General features: G+C 42.3%; 1 protein-coding gene across 2 annotated transcripts in view; it reads right to left on the bottom strand.

Moving 5' to 3' along the window:
* GATAD2B (GATA zinc finger domain containing 2B) overlaps positions 1-22,105 on the bottom strand; it is a 133,088-nt gene that overhangs the window by 17,155 nt on the left and 93,828 nt on the right. For both annotated transcript variants that reach the window (XM_066262077.1, XM_066262078.1), the window contains exon 2: positions 6,336-6,671. In XM_066262077.1, the coding sequence (XP_066118174.1) occupies positions 6,336-6,670 (335 nt within the window). In that variant the 5' untranslated portion in view covers position 6,671. The remainder of the gene's footprint in view (positions 1-6,335; positions 6,672-22,105) is intronic.

Raw genomic sequence — 22,105 nt, 5'->3', positions numbered from 1 at the left:
CAGGGACAGAAATTATATTGCTACTTCACGCAACATATACATGACTTACAATATTTTGTGTACTTAAGTATGAATGCTACCTGTTAGATTTATTAATTTTTTAGAGAAAGATTATTAAAAACCAGACTTGCTGCTGACATCACCTGTGACTCAGACTGACAGATTCCCAGAACCTATAAAATGACTAATCCTTGACTCCATAGTAAAAACTACTTCCATAATATTCTGTTGACAGTACCTATCAGAAAGAAAAGTGTCATGTCTCTCTAGCATTACAAAATATAAGCAGTACTGGTTTAATATATACCTTATTTCATAATAGATATAACTTGCCAAAATGATTTTTAAAAAGTACTTAGGCAAGTATGATATGGCTATGATGCCAGGAGCACTTCCTTCTTTCTGTTTTAAAAATATTTATTTTATTGGTTTTAGAGAGAGAGGAAGGGGGGGAGAGAGAGAGAGAGAGAGAGAGACAGACAGACAAGAACATCAATCTGTTCCTGTATGTGCCCTGACCTGGGACTGAATCAGCAACCTCTGCAGTTCAGGACGATGCTCTAACCCAGTGGTCCCCAACCTTTTTTGGGCCACGGACCGGTTTAATGTTAGAAAATATTTTCACGGAATGGCCTGTAGGGTGGGACGAATAAATGTATCATGTAACTGAGACAAGCGTCAAGAGTGAGTCTTAGATGGATGTAACAGAGGGAATCTGGTCATTTTTAAAAAATAAAACATCGTTCAGACTTGAATATAAATAAAACAGAAACAATGTAAGTTATTTATTCTTTCTCTGCAGACTGGTACCAAATGGCCCACAGACCGGTACCAGTCCGCGGCTCAGGGGTTGGGGACCACTGCTCTAACCAACTGAGCCATCTGGCTAGGGCTACTTTCTTTCTTTTTTTAAAATAAGATTTTATTTACTGATTTTAGAGAGTAGAGACAGAGAGAAGTGGAGGAAGGAGCAGGAAGCATCAACTCATAGTTGCTTCTTCTATGTGTCTTGATTGGGCAAGCCTGGGATTTTTTTTTTTTTTTTTTTTGGTATTTTTCTTAAATTGGAAACGGGGAGGCAGTCAGACAGACTCCCGCACGCGCCGACCGGGATCTACCCGGCATGCCCACCAGGGGGCGATGCTCTGCAGCAATCAGAGCCATTCTAGCACCTGAGGCAGAGGCCACAGAGCCATCCCCAGTGCCCGGGCCATCTTTGCTCCAATGGAGCCCTGGCTGTGGGAGGGGAAGAGAGAGACAGAGAGGAGGGAGAGGGGGAGGGGTGGAGAAGCAGATGGGCACTTCTGTGTGCCCTGGCCGGGAATTGAACCCAGGACTCCCATATGCCAGGCTGACGCTCGAAGTATATACCTTGATGGGGTGGGGTGGGGGTAAAGCAGAGTCAGTGACCCCTTGCTCAATCCAGCAACCCTATGCTCAAGCCAGTGACCTTGGGGTTTCCAACCAGGGACCTGTGTCCCAGGTCGATGCTGTATCCACTGTGCCACCATCAGTCAGGCTTTTCAGCTTTTAAGTTCTCTCTTCCTTTTATCCCTATTAACTAAACCACTTCTTACTGAGCAATCTATTCATCTTATTCATTCTTTTAAATACGTTGGGGCTAAGTGGAAACAGCTGTCATATCTAGTAAATAGGAAGAAGAGAGACATGGACCAATAGAACCTATTTTTCTGTATAGAATGGGGATCTAGGTGGTTTACCTCAATCCTTTTTCCCTGAAGACCATTAAAAAAATTCTCAGTTTCTAGAGGATCAAGTTTCAAAAGGTCATCACTCTAAAGCAGGGGTCCCCAAACTTTTTACACAGGGGGCCAGTTCACTGTCCCTCAGACCATTGGAGGGCCAGACTATAAAAAAAAACTATGAACAAATCCCTATGCACACTGCACATATCTTATTTAAAAAAAAAAAAAAAACAGAAACAAATACAATATTTAAAATAAATAACAAGTAAATTTAAATCAACAAACTGACCAGTATTTTAATGGGAGCTATGCTCCTCTCACTGACCCACCAATGAAAGAGGTGCCCCTTCCGGAAGTGCGGTGGGGGCCAGGTAATTGGCCTCAGTGGGCCGCATGCGGCCCGCAGTTTGGGGACCCCTGCTCTAAAGCAATGGGCCCTGCCTGACCTGTGGTAGCACAGTGGATAAAACATAAACCTGGAGGCCCTGGCCGGTTGGCTCAGTGGTAGAGCGTCGGCCTGGCGTGCAGGTGTCCTAGGTTCAATTCCCGGCCAGGGCACACAGGAGAAGCGCCCATCTGCTTCTCTACCCCTCCCCTCTCCTTCCTCTCTGTCTCTCTCTTCCCCTCCCACAGCCAAGGCTCCATTGGAGCAAAGTTGGCCCGAGAGCTGAGGATGGCTCTGTGGCCTCTGCCTCAGGTACTAGAATGGCTCTGGTTGCAGCAGAACAACACCCCAGATGGGTGAAGCATCGCCCCCTGGTGGGCAAACCGGGCACATGCGGGAGTTTGACTGCCTCCCCGTTTCCAACTTCAGGAAAAAAAAAATCCCAAAAAAACACATAAACCTGGAATGTTAAGGTTGCTGGTTTGAAACCCCAAGCTTGCCTGGTCGAAGAATATATGAGAAATGACTACCATGAGTTGATGCTTTCTGCTCCATTTCTCTTCTCTCTCTCTAAACCTAAGAAATAAAATACTTAAAAATAAATAATAATAACATTAAAGCATTAGCTCAAATGGTTAGAGCATGCTCTAGATACACAAAGGTTGCCTGTTCAATCTCCAGTCAGGCATATACAGAACTGATGTTCCTATCTTTCTCTCCCTTCTTCTCTTTAAAATCAATAAATATAAGGCCCTGGATGGTTGACTCAGTGGATAGTGTCGGCCCTGCATGTGGATATCCTGGGTTTGAACCCCCAGTCAGAGCATACATGCGAAGTGACCATCTGCTTCTCTTCCCCACCCCCTCTCTCTCTCTTCCCCTCCAGCAGTCAGTGTTTCTATTGGTTTGAGCATTGGCCCTGGGCACTGAGGATAGCTTGTTTGATCTGAGCATCAGCCCCAGATGGGGTTGCCCGCATGGATCCCAGTCGAGGCACATGCAAAAGTCTTTTTCTCTATGTCCCCTCCTCACTTAAAAAATAAAAAGTAAAATAAAATAAATCAATAAATTAAAAAACAATGGCAGGGTTTTTAGGGTACTCTTGACTTTTTAACACAGAATTTACCTGTGATCCTGTATAATTCCAATAGCACTAATGAGATCTTGACAAAATGTGTAACAGCCCTGGCCAGCTGGCTCAGTGGTAGAGCATCAGCCCAGCATGAGGATGTCATGCGTTTAACTCCCGGTCAGGGCACACAGGAGAAGTGCCCATGTGCTTCTCTGCCCCACCCTCCTCTTGCTTCTCTCTCTTTCTTTCTCTCTCTCTCTCTCTCTCTCTCTCTCTTCCCCTCTTGCAGCCATTGCTTAATTGGAGCAAATTGGCCCTGGGTGCTGAGGATGGTTCCGTGGCCTCTGCCTCAGGTGCTAAGAAGAGCTTGGTTGCTGAGCAATGGAGCATCGCCCCCTAGTGGGCTTCCTGAGTGGATCCCAGTTGGAGCTCATGCAGGAGTCTGTCTCTGCCTCCCCTCCTCTCACTGAAAAAACAACACAAACCCAAAAACAAAATGTGTAACAATGTTTCTATGAAAAATACAGTTTTAGCATGATCAGGCGCTGGTGCAGTGGATGGAGCATCAGACTGGGACACGAAAGACCCAAGTTTGGAACCCCAAGGTCACCAGCTTGAGCGCAGGCTCATCTGGTTTGAGCAAGGTTCACCAGTTTGAGCCCAAGGTCGCTGGCTTGAGCAAGGGGTCACTCGGTCTGCTATAGCCCCCAGTCAGGGCACATATGAGAAAGCAATCAATGAACAACTAAGGTGCCGCAACAAAGAATTGATGCTTCTCATCTCCCTCTCTTCCTTCTGTCTGTCCCTATCTATCCCTCTGTCTCTGTCACACACACACACACACACACAAAGGGAAAAATACAGTTTTAGTTCTAATTTGGGATGTGAGAAAATATACCTAATATACCTAACATTTTTCCTCTTCTTCCTCCACAAAATATAATTAGTCACTAGCTCCAGAAGGGTAAGAGTGATTATGGTGCAAGTGGGTTACTCAGGTACATGATCTTATTCATCCACATTTCTTTTCCCAAATGATTAAGGATTAACTTATTTTCATAATAGTCTGCTCCCAAGGACATTTTTCCTCTTACAGGACCACTAGGGAATTGATCTGAAATTCCCTAGGGGTTTTTAATGCTTGCTATACCAATAATAATGTTCCATGCCTGACCAGCTGTGGCATTGTGGAGAGTGTCGACCTGGGACGCTGATGTGCCAGGTTCAAAACCCCAAGGTCGCCGGCTTGAGCGTGGGCTCATCTGGCTTGAGCTAGGTAGGGCACACCAGTTTGAGCACGGGGTCACTGGCTTGAGCATGGGATCATCAATATGATCCCATGGTTGTTGGCTTGAACCCAAAGGTCACTGGCTTGGCTGAAGACCCTGGTCACAGCTGGTATGAAGCAATCAATAAAAAACTAAAATGCCACAACTGCAAGTTGATGCTTCTCCTCTCTCTTGCTTCCTGTCTCTGTCTCTCTCTCTCTAAAAAAAGAAAAGAATAATATTCCCTCATTGAGTGTTTTTAAAAAAGATAATCCTGGAACAATACTAGTAAGAAAACATTAAAAAAAAAACAGAAAGGCCTGACCAGGTGGTGGCGCAGTGGATAGAGCATTGGACTGGGATGCGGAGGACCCAGTTTCGAGACCCCGAGGTCGCCAGCTTGAGTGCGGGAGAATCTGGTTTGAGCAAAGCTTACCAGCTTGGACCCAAGGTTGCTGGCTTGAGCAAGGGGTTACTCGGTCTGCTGTAGCCCCAAAGTCAAGGCACGTATGAGAAAGCAATCAATGAACAACTAAGGTGGCCCAACGAAAGACTGATGATTGATGCTTCTCATCTCTCTCCGTTCCTGTTTGTCCCTATCTATCCCTCTCTCTCTCTCTCTCTGTAAAAAAACAAACAAACAAACAAAAAACCCAGAAAGATCCAGGTGAAGTTATAAGCATTCCTCCTCCTTCTTTCTCCATTAGTCCAGCTGAAAGATCCTGCTTTGAATAAATTCTAGGACAACGTTAGAAGATCAGCTGGAAGGCAATTGAACACTGACAAGTAATTCTCATGCCTATCAGTTGTTTCTGAATCATAATAAACTGAATGTTCTTAAAGCTAGGGTTTGTCTATACTGTGATTCACTGTCAAAGTATACTCTACTCTCACTCAGCCCATTCCTTCCTAGTGTGTGTTCCAAAGTTTCAAGTACTCAATCTTGCCTTCGCTGGTAGCTCAGCAGATAGAGTGTCAGTCCGGTGTATGGACATCCTGGGTTCAACTCCCTGTCAGGGCACACAGAAGTGACCATCTATTTCTCCCCACCTCCCTCTCTCCCTCTTCCCCTCCTGCAGCCAGTGGCTTGATTGGTTCGAGTGTGGCCTGAGATGCTGCTAGCTCCGTTGGAGCACATCAGCCTGAGGCTCTATAAATAGCTTGGTACTTGAGCATCAGCTCCAGATGGGGTTGCTGGCTGGATCCTGGTCAGGGCACATGTGGGAGTCTGCCTTACTATCTCTCTTCCTCTCACCTAAAAAAAAAAGGCACTCAACCTTGACCTTGACAGAAACCAAAAAAAAAGAAAAAAAAAAGGGCCCGTGAAAATGTGTGTTTCTGTGTATGTAATTGAGAGAAAGAGAGCACAAGTGTGAGGGTACATGTACAAGCGAATGTGTATGTATATTCTGGGAAAAGTGACACAAATGAAGCAAGAATATAGAGAATTACCAAACGAAGATAATTTCCTTGTTGACATAGAAAAAGCTAGGCCCATGTTTTTTGACCTAGTAAAAGCTGGGACTCCGTAATAAACAGATCCTAAAACTCCTGGGATGATCTAAAGAAAAGACTTGTTTTTCCCTCTTAAAACAACCGTAAGATTAGAAAGGCATATATTAACTCACTTTTATTTGGGGTATCAGCACTATAGCGCCTCCTTTATCCACAAATGACTACTTTATCTTAAGGATAAGAACTATTATTCTCCATATGCTAAGCAAAATTTTGAGGCACCTAGTTTCATTTGAAAATGAGAAGAATTCAGGATCAAGTCATATGGCATAGATCTTTCAAGAAACTTTAGGATGAAAAAACCTTCCTCTCAATGGAGTTCATTCCATTTTCATAGGCTTAGTTTATGAGAAGATCCTATCCCCAGAGGCAGCTGAACCAAGCCATACCTCCGTCTAGCACTCATATCCACAGGTTCATCATTGATGTTTTCTTTGCCTGGCCTTCCAGAAGTCCTGTTGTCTCCATGAGGCCTGAGATTCCCATTGAGTTTCTCTTCATAGCCCTTGACACCACTGCCATCCTGTTTGGTGGGTAACTCATGTGGCACCTCAAGATTTGCTAAATCCTTCCGTTTGAGCAGTGCCAACATTTTCAGACGTTCCATGGCCTCATGCCCCTCCATTTTGAGTCGCTTGGCCAGGACATCATCTCGCTCATCTGCTGGGTCTAAGCTCCGCTTCAACAGATTCAGGCGAAGAGCATCTTCTGTCATTCTATCCATTCTATGGAAAGAAAAATACAAGTGAAATGAGAATAAAGTCCCTTAAATAGTCCATAAGGAAAGAGGGTGGGGTGGTAAAGGTATTAAGAATAATTACAGCCTGATAAGGCAGTGGTGCAATGGACAGAGTGTTGGACTGGGACATAGAGGACCCAGGTTCACAACCTCGAGGTCACCGGCTTGGGTGCAGGCTCCTCTGGCTTGAGCGTGGGATCACAGACAAGACCCCATGGTTGCTGGCTTGAAAACCAAGGTCGCTGGCATGAGCAAGGGGTCACTCACTCTGCTGTGGCCCCCAACTCAAGGCACATATGAGAAAACAATCAATGAACAACTAAGGAGCTGCAATGAAGAACTGATGCTTCTCCCTTCCTGTCTGTCTGTCCCTATCTGTCCTTCTTTCTGTTTCTGCCTCTGTCACACACACACACACACATAAAAATTTACAGCTATATATACATGGAGGCTCAAAGTTAACTAACCTACATTGCATCTTCCTAGAAACTAAAGAAACTACTAATACTTTTCCAATTAGGTCCTTACTGTATTAGATGCTGAAAACCAAATAGTAAACTCACTTGGAGGGTCCAGTAAGAGCTTACATCTATCAAAAAGAAACATTCTTTAGTGACTAGCTTTTTGCACATGATGCTGAAAACCAAACAGTAAACTCACTTGGAGGGTCCAGTAAGAGCTTACATCTATCAAAAAGAAACATTCTTTAGTGACTAGCTTTTTGCACATGTATGCTTAAAGCCAGATGGTTTTGTACCTGGCCAGGGTAGCTCAGTTGGTTAGAGCATCATCCCAATATGCCAAGGTTGCAGGTTTAATCCTCAGTCAGGGCACATACAAGAAGCAACCAATGAATGCATAAATAAGTAGAACAACAAATCGACGTTTCTCTCTTTCTCTTTTTCTCCTTCCTCTCTCCTTCTAAAATCAATAAATAAAAATTATTTTAAAAATTTCCAAAAGGAAACATCTTTTAGAGACCAGATAAAAGACCAAGAGCTCTAAATTTTTGAGTATGTTTCTTTTCTTTTTTAATTTTTATTTACTGATTTCAGCAAGAGAAAGGGGGGAGAGAAAGAGAGATACATCAAGCTGTTCCTGTATGTGCCCTTATCGGGGACAGAACTGGCAATCTCTGCTTCAGAACGATGCTCTAGCTAACCAAGCTATCTGGCCAGGGTTGAGTAATGTTTCTTAATTCTCTCTTTTAAAAAAGAACAGCTGTATTGAAATATAATTAATATACCATACAACCCATCAATTTGAAATGTATAATTCAATGGTTTTTAATAAATTACGAGTTGTGCAACCATCACCAAAATCAATATTTAGAACATTTCATCATCACTCTCCTAAATAACCCATACCATTAGCAGTCATTCTCCTTCCCCACACCCCCATCTGTTTCCCACTAATTTACTTTCTGTCTCTAAATTAGCCTATTCTGGACTTCTTATATAAATAAAATCATATGTGGTCTTTTGTGACTAGTTTTTTTCACTTAGCATTATGTTTATTTTTTAATTATTTTCTTATTTTCCATGTGAGAGAAAGGGAGATAAAGACACAAGACTCCTGCATCCGCCCTCTGCATTCACCCTGACAGGAATCTGACTGAGATCCACCAAGCATCCCCCATCTGGGGCCAATGCTCTGCCCATCTAGGGCCATGCTCCCAGCTGAGCTATTTTTAGCACCTGAGGCAGAGGCTCCATGGAGCCATCCTCAGCACCTGGGGCTGATGTGCTCAAACCAATCAAGCCATGACTGTGGGAGAGGAAGAAAGAGAAAGAAGGGGGAAGGGTGGAGAAGCAGATGGTCACTCTCCTGTGTGCCCTGACTGGGAATCAAACCAGGGACATCCACAGGCTGGGGCCAATGCTCTACCACTGAGCCAACCAGCCAGGGCCAGCATTGTTTTTTAAAAGTTTGTTCATGTTATAGCATATATCATGACTTCACATCTTTTTAAGAATAAATGATATTCCATCATATGGATATATCATATTTTGTTTATTCATTTATCAACTGATAGACATTTACTTTTCCCCCTCTTTTGCTACTATGAATAATGTTGCTATGAACTATTTGGTACAAGTTTTTGTGTGGACAAATGTTTTCAGTTTTTCTGGGTCTATACCTAGAAGGAGAACTTCAGGGCCCTATGGTAACTCTGTTTAACATTTTGAAGGACTATTTTCCAAAATAGCCACACAGCTGTACATTACCACCAGCAGTGTATGAGGGTTCCAATTTCTCCATATTCTCTTAGTCCTCTGTTAACAGTTTCAGATATGAGATATAGCATATAAAAAGATTATTTAGCTAGAGGTCCCCCAAATGTTATTTTGACATGTACTTCTGAAGTGGTTTACCTCTAAAAATAACCCCTGATGGAGTAACTGGGAAATTGAATGCTATACAGAATCCCAAAAATTAAGTCACTAAGGAAAAAAGAGAAATGAATCATATTAACAAAATCTAAAATGAAAGAGAAATTACCGCAGACATCATAAATATACAAAAAATCATATTAGAATACTATGAAAGATTATATGCCACCAAATTCAATAATCTAGAAGAAATGGACACATTCTTAAAACTATACAATCTCCCTAGATTGAGTCACAAAGAAGTAGAAAACCTAAACAGATCTATAAGCAGGGAGAAAATAGAAACAACTATCAAAAACCTCCCCCAAAATACAAGTCCAGGACCAAACAGCTACATTAGTGAATTCTACCAGACATTCAAAGAAGATTTGGAACCTATCCTTCTCAAAGTCTTCCTAAAAATAGAAGAAGAAAAAAAAAGTAGAAGAAGCAATACTCCCTAACACATTTTATGAGGCCAAAATAACCCTGATACCAAAACGTGGCAAGGACAACACAAAATAAGAAAACTACAGACCAGTATCTTTACTGAATACAGATGCAAAAATCCTAAACAAAATACTAGCAAACTGAATACAACAACACATTAAAAAACATAATACATTATGATAAAGTGGGATTCATTTCAGGAGCACAAGGATGGTTCAACATATGCAAATCGATCAATGTAACACACCTCATCAACAAAACAAAGGACAACAATCATATGATCTTATCAACAGATGCAGAAAAGGCATTCGGTAAGATACAACATCCATTTAATGTTCAAACGTTCAATAAAATGAGTATAGAGGGAAAGTACCTCAACATAATAAAGGCCATATATGACAAACCATCAGCCAATATCATACTAAATGGTGAAAAACTGAAAGCTTCTCCCCTAAAATCAGGAACAAGATAAGTAAGCTCACTCTCTCCACTGTTATTCTCTAGGCCTAGCCAGAGCAATCAGGCAAGAGAAAGAAAGAAAAGGCATCTATATTGGGAAAGAGAAAATAAAGGAATCACTTTTTGCAGATGACATAATCCTGTAATACAGAAAACCCCAAAGACTCCATCAAGAAACTTTTAGAAACAATAAACAAATACAGTAAAGTCACAGGATACAAACTCAATATAAAAATGTCTACTGCTTTTGTATATGACAACAATGAAACTTCAGAAAATGAATTGGAAAAGCAAAAACAAAAGCAAAAAACAATTCCTTTTACAACTTGAACAAAAGAAAAATAAAATACTGGCCCTGGTCAGTTGACTCAGTGCATAGAGCATCAGCCCAGAGTGCGGATGTCCCGGGTTTGATTCCCGGTCAGGGCACACATGAGAAGCGACCACCTGCTTCTCTTGGCCTCCGTTTCCCCCTTCCCTCTCTCGACCCCTCTTGCAGTCAGTGGCTCACCTGGTTCGAGCGTTGGCCCCAGGAATGAGGATAGCTCGGTAGGTCCGAGTGCCAGTTTCAGGTGCTGAGGATAGTTCAGTTGATTCAAGCATTGGCCTCATGGGGATTGCCAGGTGAAACACAGTCAAGGCGCATGCCAAGGCCTGTCTCAACTATCTCCCCTACTCTCACTTTAAAAAAATAAATGAATAAAAATAAGATACCTAGGAATAAACAAAGAATGTGAAGTATCTATATACTGAAAACTACAAAGTACTATTAAAATAAATTGAAAAAGATAAAATGAAGTGGAAAATATTCCATGTTTATGGATGGGAAGAATCAGTACAGTTAATATAGCCATATTACCCGAAAAAATATACAAATTTAATTGCAATCACCATCAAAATCCAGTCATTTTTTTAAAGAAATAGAACAAAAAAATCACCAAAGTTGTATGGAACCATAAAAGACTCCAAACAGCCCTGGCCGGTTGGCTCAGCGGTAGAGCGTCGGCCTAGCGTGCGGAGGACCCGGGTTCGATTCCCGGCCAGGGCACACAGGAGAAGCGCCCATTTGCTTCTCCACCCCTCCGCCGCGCTTTCCTCTCTGTCTCTCTCTTCCCCTCCCGCAGCCAAGGCTCCATTGGAGCAAAGATGGCCCGGGCGCTGGGCATGGCTCTGTGGCCTCTGCCTCAGGCGCTAGAGTGGCTCTGGTCGCAACATGGCGACGCCCAGGATGGGCAGAGCATCGCCCCCTGGTGGGCAGAGTGTCACCCCTGGTGGGCGTGCCGGGTGGATCCCGGTTGGGCGCATGCGGGAGTCTGTCTGACTGTCTCTCCCTGTTTCCAGCTTCAGAAAAAAAAAAATGAAAAAGAAAAAAAAAAGACTCCAAACAGTCAAAGCAATCCTGAGAAAAAAGAATAAAGTTGGACTTCAAATTATACTATAGAGCAGTGGTCCCCAACCTTTTTTGGGCCGCGGACCGGTTTAATGTCAGAAAATATTTTCACGGACCAGCCTTTAGGGTAGGACGGTTAAATGTATCATGAGACCGAGACAAGTGTCAAGAGTGAGTCTTAGATGATGTAACAGAGGGAATCTGGTCATTTTTTAAAAATAAAACATCGTTCAGACTTGAATATAAATAAAACGGAAATAATGTAAGTTATTTATTCTTTCTCTGCGGACCTGTACGAAATGGCCCACAGACTGGTACTGGTCCGCGGTCTGGGGGTTGGGGACTACTGCTATAGAGCCATGATAATCAAAACAGCATGGTATTGGCAGAAAAACAGACATACAGACCAATGGAATAGAATTGAGAACAAAAACCACATGTATAAAAAGCAAATAATCTTTGATAAAGGAGCTAAAAACACACAACGGAGGAAATAAAGCCTCTTCAATAAATGGTGCTGGGCCTGACCAGGCAGTGGCGCAGTGGATAGAGTGTCGGACTGGGATGCAGAGGACCCAAGTTCGAGACCCCGAGGTCACCAGCTTGAGCGCGGGCTCATCTGGTTTGAGCAAAAGCTCACCAGCTTGGACCCAAGGTTGCTGGCTGAGCAAGGGGTTACTTGGTCTGCTGAAGACGCGCGGTCAAGGCACATATGAGAAAGCAATCAATGAACAACTAAGGTGTCGCAATGCACAACGAAAAACTAATGATTGAGGCTTCTCATCTCTGTTCCTGTCTGTCTGTCCCTGTCTATCCCTCTCTCTGACTCTGTCTCTGTAAAAATAAAATAAAATAAAATAAATAAATGGTGCTGGGAAAACTATAAAACCACATGCAAAAGAATAAAATTTGACTGCAATTTGTCCCTATGCACAAAAATTAATTTAAAAGAGACCAAAGACCTAAATATAACATCTAAAACAATAAATTACATAGAAGAAAACATAGGTACTAAACTTATGGACCTTGGCTCTGGAAAACATTTTATGAATTTGACACCAAAGGCAAGGGAAGTAAAGGTAACAATAAATGAATATGCTTATATCAAACTAAAAAGCTTTTGCTCAGCAAAAGAAACTGATAACAAAACAAAAAGGCAGTCAACCAAATTGGATATGATATTCACAAACAACAGCTACGGTAAGAGGTTATTATCCAAAATATATAAAGAACTCACAAAGCTCAGCAACAAACAAGCAAACAATCCAGTTAAAAAATAGGGAGAAGGCCCTGGCCAGTTGGCTCAGCGGTAGAGCGTCGGCCTAGCGTGCGGAGGACCCGGGTTCGATTCCCGGCCAGGGCACACAGGAGAAGCGCCCATTTGCTTCTCCACCCCTCCGCCGCACTTTCCTCTCTGTCTTTCTCTTCCCCTCCCACAGCCGAGGCTCCATTGGAGCAAAGATGGCCCGGGCACTGGGGATGACTCTGTGGCCTCTGCCTCAGGCGCTGGAGTGGCTCTGGTCGCGACATGGCGACCCCCAGGATGGGCAGAGCACTGCCCCCTGATGGGCAGAGCGTCGCCCCATGGTGGGCGTGCCGGGTGGATCCCAGTCGGGCGCATGCGGGAGTCTGTCTGACTGTCTCTCCCTGTTTCCAGCTTCAGAAAAATGAAAAAAAAATAATAAAAAATAGGGAGAAGGCCCTGGCCAGTTGGCTCAGTGGTAGAGCGTCAGCCTGGCGTGCAGAAGTCCCGGGTTCGATTCTCGGCCAGGGCGCACAGGAGAAGCGCCCATCTGCTCCCCCTCTCCGTTCTCTCTGTCTCTCTCTTCCCCTCCCGCAGCTGAGCAAAGATGGCCCGGGCACTGGGGATGGCTCCTTGGCCTCTGCCTCAGGCGCTAAAGTGGCTCTGGTCCCGGCAGAGCGACGCCCCGGAGGGGCAGAGCATCGCCCCCTGGTGGGCGTGCCGGGTGGATCCCGGTCGGGCGCATGTGGGAGTCATCTGACTGTCTCTCCCCGTTTCTAGCTTCAGAAAAATACAAAAAAAAAAAAAAAAAAAAAAAAAAAAGGGAGAGGACCTGAACAGACACATCCCCTAAGAAGACATACAAATGACCAACAGATATATGAAAAGATGCTCATCTTTGCTAGCTGAAAGAAATGGAAATCAAAAGTGCAATGAGATACCACCTCACACCTGTTAGATTAACTGTTATCAACAAGACAGGTAATAAGTGTTGGAGAGGCTGTGGAGAGAAAGGAATCCTCACTCACTGCTGGTGGGGATATAAATTGGTACAGCCATTATGGGAGACATTATGGTGGTACCTCAAAAAATTAAGAATAGAATTACCATATGATTTAGCAATCCCTCTACTGGGTATCTACCAAAAAACTCAAAAACACTGGTACGCAAAACACATGCACCCCCATATCCATCACAGTATTGTTCATGGTGGCCAAGACATGGAAACAACCAGTGTCCCTTGATAGAGGACTGGATAAAGAAGAGTCGGTATATACAATGGAATACTACTCAGCCATAAGAAATGATGATATATTGCCATTTACGACAACATGGATGGACCCTGAGAACATTATACTAAGTGAAACAATTATCAGAAAAAGCTAAGAACTACATGATTTCACATGTAGGTGGGATATAAAACTAAGACTCATGGACAAAGATAAAAGTGAAGTAGTTACCAGAAGGAGGGAGAGAGGGGAAGGGGAGTAAGAGGTGACATATACATGGTGATGGAAAATGAGTTGACTTTGAGTGATGGGAACGCAACACAATCAACTGCTCAAATGCCAGAGATGTTCACCTGAAACCTATGTACTCTTATTGATCAATGTCACCCCATTAAATTTAATTAAGCTAAAAAGAATTAAGCCCTGACTTTGCCTGCACCCACCTGGAGCTGGTGGTTCTCCATGCACCCAGCATCTAGTGAGACACATGGTGCGGCAGTGTAGTGGACATGGGCAGAGCCATGATAGCCAGGCTTGGACTGGGGACGCAGCTTTTGGAGCTGCTCCTACCCATGCAGATTTAATCAAATCAAACAACTGCTGTTAACACCTGCACATAACCCCTCCCACAATACCTCGACAGCCCCAAGTTCAGTGAATGCTACCACTAGGTCAAGTCTTGGTTGGTGCTCTGCAGTCAACAGCTAGTCTCTTCTACATCTACTTGTTAAAAGACTTGGGCCAAGAAATGTATATACTTCATCTTCTAAGCCCAATCCAAATGGTGTCTATACATCCAGTGTGACAAGGAAAATACAAATACAGTTCATTGAATCTGCTAACTCCATATATAATTTTGTTGACAGAAAATGTTGAAGATTTCAAATTTGACTGGTTTGAAGACAATGCGCAGGGTTTGAACGGGTGATGAATGCAAATATTAAATCTGCTGGACGTTCATATACAAGATGAAGAGACATATCCAAAATTAGTTCAGAAATTATTTCCTTAAAAGTGGCTTAAAAAGCATGGATATATAAAATTCTACATTGAAAATGAATAGTTTATCTTATCTAGAGATAAAGGATGGGATTTGGAACAGACAGTTTTCATTTGGTTCATTAAAGTTCTAAGGTCATAAAACAGGTACTGCAAATAGCTCTGGTTCTACTTATACGTACATTAGAAGGAATTTCCAGGTGTTCCTGTAAATACTCAAAGTATTGTTTCACAGTACTAATTTTTTATTTTTTCGACAGAGAGTCAGAGAGAGGGATAGACAGGGACAGACAGAAAGGGAGAGAGATGAGAAGCATCAATTCTTTGTTGCGGCATCTTAGTTGTTCCTTGATTGCTTGTTCACTGATTGCTTTCTCATATGTGCCTTGACAGGGGAGGGGGTATTACAGTAGAGCGAGTTACCCCTTGCTCAAGCCAGTGACCTTGGGCTCAAGCTAGCAAACATGGGGTCATGTCTATGATCCCACACTCAAGCTGGTGACCTCAGGGTTTCAAACTTGGGTCCTCTGTGCCCCAGTTCGACGTTCTATCCACTGCACCACCGCCTAGTCAGGCTCACAGTACTAATTTAATGCTGATTTAACTCTATCTAGATAAAGTTTTACATTGTTAAGCTACCACTGCTCTCTTGAAAACTTAAAACTCTTTCCTCTGAGGCTTCTTTGCCTTTGATATAGCATTTGACTTTTTGTGTAGTAACTGATATGTGCCAGGGCAATTGAATTGGAATCTACACCAAATCCAAGCATAATGAGTAAAATTTGCTTATCCGCTTATCACCTCTATTTCTATTCAACAAGAACACCAGATTCATCTAGCTAAACTACTGTAATTCCAAAGAGTAAAAGTACACTGACCTCAACTAATTTCAAAATGCTTTTTTTTTCCCCAGTGAGAGGAGAGGAGATAGACAAAATCCCATATGCACCCTGACCAGTAAGTATCCACCTGGCTACCCTCTCTGGGGCTCGTGCTCACTTGGAGCAACTGACCTATCCTCAGTGCCCAAGCCCTACAATTGGACCAACTGAGCCACTGGCTGTGAGAAGGGAAGAGAAAGGGGAGAGAGAGGGGAAGAGAAGCAGATGCTTATTTCTCCTGTGTGCTGATTGGGAGTTGAACCTGGGACATCGGCACACCAGGCCAATCCTCTATCCACTGAGCAAACTGGCCAGGGCCCTCAAAACGCCTTTTATTTATGCATATGTTGAATACTTTATACAGTTGAAAATATTATCGGTTTTGAAGGTAAAATGGACAAATCTGAAAATTGAAAAGGCAAATATATAAAGGAGCCAAAAACTGTACATTAGGTATTTTGAAAATTGGAAGCTTACATTAAATTCAGAAAAAACTATTATACTTGTTCTATATATACATTTTTTTAAAAAACTATGACTCAGAATAGCCACATTTAGAACACTTTCTATTATTGGTCAATATTTTTAGATAGTTAGTTCCTGATCCAAAGCCTAATGTCAGCTCGATTCTGGAAAGTAAATCTTTTTACAACTGCCTTGATGCACAGAACCTTTTTAAAAAATAGACACTCACTAAAGTCTTTTGTTTGTATGGTCACACACTGATGTTTACATGTTCCAGTATCTAACATGGCCACAGTAGTCTTAATAACCAACATCATATTTCCAACTTTAGAAACCTTCCTAGCAGATCTCAAGCTACTGTGTGTGTAAATAAACATTTTCTTTTGTTTCATACCTGAATGCTGCACATCTATTTTGTACTGTATACTGTGTTTGTGTATTTATGGTTTGATTACATAGTAACTTCTCATATTATGAAACTGATTTGCATTGAATAAAAACTGTTCAAATATATGGCTGAAAGGACCATAACTCCATAGGAACAATGTCTTGGTGAACTTGATCAACACCTCGTGTTGAGAATAAAATTGAAAAATACCATGAGAAGTTGTAAAGGGTGAAAAAAGTCTGTCACTCAACTGATTACACACCTAGATGAAAAAAAAAAAACAACTTCAGAAAAGTACACAGCAAGATACACAAACATAAATTAATACAGTACAGTGTTCTAAGTTTCTATTTTTTTTTACAGGGACAGAGAGTCAGAAGGAGGGATAGACAGGGACAGACAGACAGGAACGGAGAGAGATGAGAAGCATCAATCATCAGTTTTTCGTTGTGAGACCTTAGTTGTTCACTGATTGCTTTTTATTTTTCTTTTCTTTTTTTTTTTTTACAGAGACAGAGAAAGAGTCAGAGAGAGGAATAGACAGGGACAGACAGACAGGAACAGAGAGATGAGAAGCATCAATCATTAGTTTTTCGTTGCGCATTGCGACACCTTAGTTGTTCATTGATTGCTTTCTCATATGTGCCTTGACCGCGGGCCTTCAGCAGACCAAGTAACCCCTTGCTCGAGCCAGCAACCTTGGGTCCAAGCTGGTGAGCTTTTGCTCAAACCAGATGAGCCCGCGCTCAAGCTGGCGACCTCAGGGTCTCAAACCTAGGTCCTCTGCATCCCAGTCCAACACTCTATCCACTGCGCCACCGCCTGGTCAGGCCCAGTGTTCCAAGTTTTGAGATAAATTATATTCATGAGCACTGAATACATATGACAAGACTCAGAAACCTAGAGCTGAATGGAGTTTGGGATGCCATCATTACCCTGGGCTTCTTCAACTGACTGTTGTACCAACAGGTGAAAGTAGTTCAAATAATTCCCCCTTACTACACTCAGGACAAAGACAGATATATTGAAAGTTGAGAGAAATCAGAACCATGTATTTGAACACCTAAGGTATCTAATCTTTCTCAACAGAATGACATGAGAACTCTCATCAAATTTTCCTTGCTCACTCTCCCTTTTTTAAAATGAGGTAACACTGGTTTATAACATTATATGTTTCAGGGTACAACATTATATAATAATTTGACATCTGTTATAGATTTGAGCATGCTCACCACAAAATAACCAGTTTTCACTTGTCCCCATGCAAGTGACCTCCTCGCCCCCTTAACCCTTTGACCCTCCCCTAACCCTTCCCCTCTGGTAACCACCAACTTGTCTGCATCTGAGTTTGATTTTCTAATATGTCACACAAGTGAGATTATACGGTATTTGTCTTTCTCTGTTTCACTTAGCATAATACCCTCAAGGTCCATCCATGCTGTTGCAAATTCCTTGCCCACCCTTGACTTTACTGATTTATAAGCCCGGAGTCTATGTACTAACAGCCATATCTGCCTCAAAATCCAAGGAAACATGAATCTTGAAAACATTATGCTGCCTGACCTGTGGTAGCACAGTAGACAAAACACCAACCTGGAATGTTGAGGTTGCCAGTTCGAAGCCACAGGTTTGCTCAATCAAGTCACATACAAGAAGCAACTACAAGTTGATGCTTCCTGCTCATCACCCACCCTTTCTCACTGCTCTCTCCTTTCTCTAAAAATCGATAAATAAAATCTTAAAAAGAAAACATTATGCTAAGCGACAGACACAGAAGGACATATATTTTATGATTCCACTTACATGACACCTAGAATAAGCAATTCAGAGGACCTGGCTGGGTAGCTCAGTTGATTGGAGCAGCATCCCAATGTGCCAGGGTTGTGGATTCAATCTCCAGTCAGGACATGTGCAGGAGTCAACCAATGAATGTGTGAGTGGGTCAAACAGCAGGTTGATGTTTCTCTCTCTTCTCCCCCCACCTTCCTCTTTCATGAAATCAATAAGTTTTTTAAAAAGTTTTTGAAAAATTTCAGAGACAGGAAATAGAACAAAAGTTACTAGTGGCTGGAGTTGGAGGGGAGGGGAGTGAGGAGTTATTATTTAATGGTAACAGAGTCTCTGGGATAAAGAGAAAGTTCTTAAAATAGTGTTTATGGTTGCACAACACTGTGAATGTATCCTTAAAAAGTGGTTAAAACGGGCCTGACCAGGTGGTGGCACAGTAGATAGAGCATCAGACTGGGTGCCACGGACCCAGATTCAATATTCCAAGGTCGCCGGCTTGAGCACAGGCTCATCTGGATTGAGCAAGAGGTCACTCACTCTGTTGTAGCCCCCCAGTCAAGCCACATATGAGAAAGCAATCACTGAACTAAGGTGCTGCAATGAAGAATTGATGCTTCTCATCTCTCTCCCTTCCTGTCTGTCTGTCCCTATCTGTCCCATTCTCTGTCAAAAAAAAAAAAAAAGTGGATAAAATGGTAAATTTTGTTACACACATTTTGCCATAATAATTTTTTGTGTGAGTGTGAGACAGAGAGAGACACAGACAAGAAGAGAGAGAGATGAGAAGCATCAACTTACAGTTGTGGCACCTTAGTTGCTCATTGACTGCTTTCTCATATGTGCCTTGAGGGGGGGGCCCTCCAGGCAGTGGCCTCTTGCTCAAGCCAGCAACCTTGGGCTTCAAGCCAGCAACCATGGAGTCATGTCTATAATCCCACGCTCAAGCTGGCAACCTCAGGGTTTCAAACCTGGGTCCTTAGCATACCAGGCCAATGTTCTATCCACTGTGCCACTGCGTGGTCAGGCAGCCACAATAAAAAATTTTTAAAAATTCAATGTACTTGAACCCATGTTAACACAATAAATTAAAATTAATAAAAATTTTTTAAAAAATCTAGTGTAACAGAGACTGATTTAAATGGCACAAATAATCATTTTGAGTGATGGAAATGAAATATTCTAAAACTGGATTATGGTGATAGCTGCACAGTTCTGTAAATTTACTTTAAAAATCACTATATTTGTACACTTATACTGAAATAAAGCTGTAAAGTAATATTCAACATAAACTAGCCAAACAAAAATTCCTCCCCAAAAAGCAAAACAAAAATTAAGTAGGATGAATCTTATTATCTTGCTTTTAAAAGCCTAACCAACCTTTTTAAATTTTTTCTGGGCTGCTAATAAAAACAGCTAATATTTATTCTGTAGCTACTTAAGAGCCAAATATCCTACTGGGCATTTATCAAGTGTTCTTTTAAAATTTATTTATTCATTTTAGAGAGAGGAGTAGGGGAGGAAAGAAGGGAAAGAGGGAAGGAGGGGGTGGGGGACTGATCTGTTCCTGTATGTGCTCTGTTTGGGGATCAAACCCACACCCTCAAGTTTTGAGACAACGCTCTAACCAACTGAGCTATCTGGCCAGGAGTCATATGTTCTTATTTTGTAAGTAAGACATATTATCTTTACTTTACAGGTGGGAAAAGTGTCAAAGCAAGTACTCCAAACTGTAGTGGATCTGAAATTCCAATGCTGATCGAGCTCAATTCAAAATGCTACTATACAGTAAATCTACCTGCACACAGCTATATGAGGCAGGAGAAATTTATGACTAGCTGCTATCTATGCCTTCTCCACTTATCTTTTACACGGTACACCTGCAGTTAGAGTATACAATGTAAACTATGCTGGAACTAATTATTCAAACACTATGATTATTCCACAAAAAAAGTACCCTAATTGCCAAGTGACTTACATAATTCAATAGCTCTTTTTGTCAAGACATTTGGTTTTGTAAAATATGAACATATATATTAGAAATATGAGTTTGGAATCTAAAAGTCTATACAGCTAGTGCTCGATTTACGACCATGATTGGTTCCAACAGACTGGTCGTAACATGATTTGGTCATAAGTCGAGTAGGCTATATGTACAGTACTGTGAAATGATGTTATAAAAATCTTTAAGTCGGCCCTGGCCGGTTGGCTCAGTGGTAGAGTGTCGGCCTGGCATGCAGGAGTCCCGGGTTCAATTCCCGGCCAGGGCACACAGGAGAAGCACCCATCTGCTTCTCTACCCCTCCCCCCTCTCCTTCCTCTCTGTGTCTCTCTTCCCCTCCCGCAGCCAAGGCTCCATTGGAGCAAAGTTGGCCCGGGCACTGAGGATGGCTCTATGGCCTCTGCTTCAGGCGCTAGAATGGCCCTGGTTGCAACAGAGCAACGCCCCAGATGGGCAGAGCATCGCCCCCTGGTAGGTAGGCATGCCGGGTGGATCCCGATTGGGTGCATATGGGAGTCTGTCTGACTGCCTCCCCATTTACAACTTCAGAAAAACACACACACAAAAAAATCTTTGTCATATTTTATCATAATTTTCTTTCATTACTGTTATATATCATAATTTTCTTTATTCATCTTACGCCATTTATATCATCTCTACACCATTTTGTTTCTTATTTTTACATTCGTCAGGTTTAAGTAAAACACTGCATTACCAGTACAACTGGTTTAATATTTGCAAAACATACAAAATTACAAAATACAGGTGCATACAAAAATACAAAATACAGGTATAAAAAATACCATAGGAAACATTTTCCCAATTGCAAAACATATCAAAATATATAAACATGTACGAAACATTTTATTGGCCAGCACTGTCGTATGCCCAGCTGGGCAACGCTTGCACTGCCAGATGCGGAGCAGTCGTGGCTAGTGATTGTGGTCGTAAAGTTGAATGGTCGTAAGTTGCATATTTGTAAGTCGATCAAAACCTGTACTTACCAAGAGCTCTCAATACACGGCCACTGAAAACTCAGATAAGCCCTGTCTTCTTGGGAGTTCTGAATAAATATTGCCTTACTGCCATTATAATTGTTATTGGTGATAGCATACACCTAATTTCTTAATTAGAAACTCATTTATTTTATTTTATTTATTCATTTTTGAGAAAGAGAGAGAGAAGGGGAAGAGCAGGAAGCATCAACTCCTATATATGCCTTGACCAGGCAAGCCTGGGGTTTCGAACCAGCGACTTCAACGTTCCAGGCTGATGCTTTATCCACTGCGCCATCACAGGTCAGGCAATTAGGAACTCTTGTAAATTCAGTGTTTTGGGGTCTGCTCAAAGCAGAACTAGATAATCTTAAGAAGCAGTGTTGTTTTTAATTTTTTTTTTTGAGAGAGAGAGAGAAACACTGATTTTTTTTTTTAACAGAGACAGAGAGTCAGAGTGAGGGATAGACAGGGACAGACAGACAGGAACAGAGAGAGATGAGAAGCATCAATCATTAGTTTTTCGTTGCGCATTGTGACACCTTAGTTGTTCATTGATTGCTTTCTCATATGTACCTTGACCGTGGGCCTTCAGCAGACTGAAGAACCCCTTGCTTGAGCCAGTGACCTTGGGTCCAAGCTGGCGAGCTTTTTAAAAGCTCAAGCCAGATGAGCCCATGCTCAAACTGGCAACCTCCGGGTCTTGAACCTGAGTCTTCCGCATCCCAGTCTGACGCTCTATCCACTGCGCCACCACGTGGT

This window comes from Saccopteryx bilineata, chromosome 2 (assembly GCF_036850765.1).
Source record: "Saccopteryx bilineata isolate mSacBil1 chromosome 2, mSacBil1_pri_phased_curated, whole genome shotgun sequence".
NCBI lineage: Eukaryota > Metazoa > Chordata > Mammalia > Chiroptera > Emballonuridae > Saccopteryx > Saccopteryx bilineata.
The sequence above is the reverse complement of the archived record's forward strand: the minus strand, read 5'-3'. Positions and strand labels throughout refer to the sequence as shown.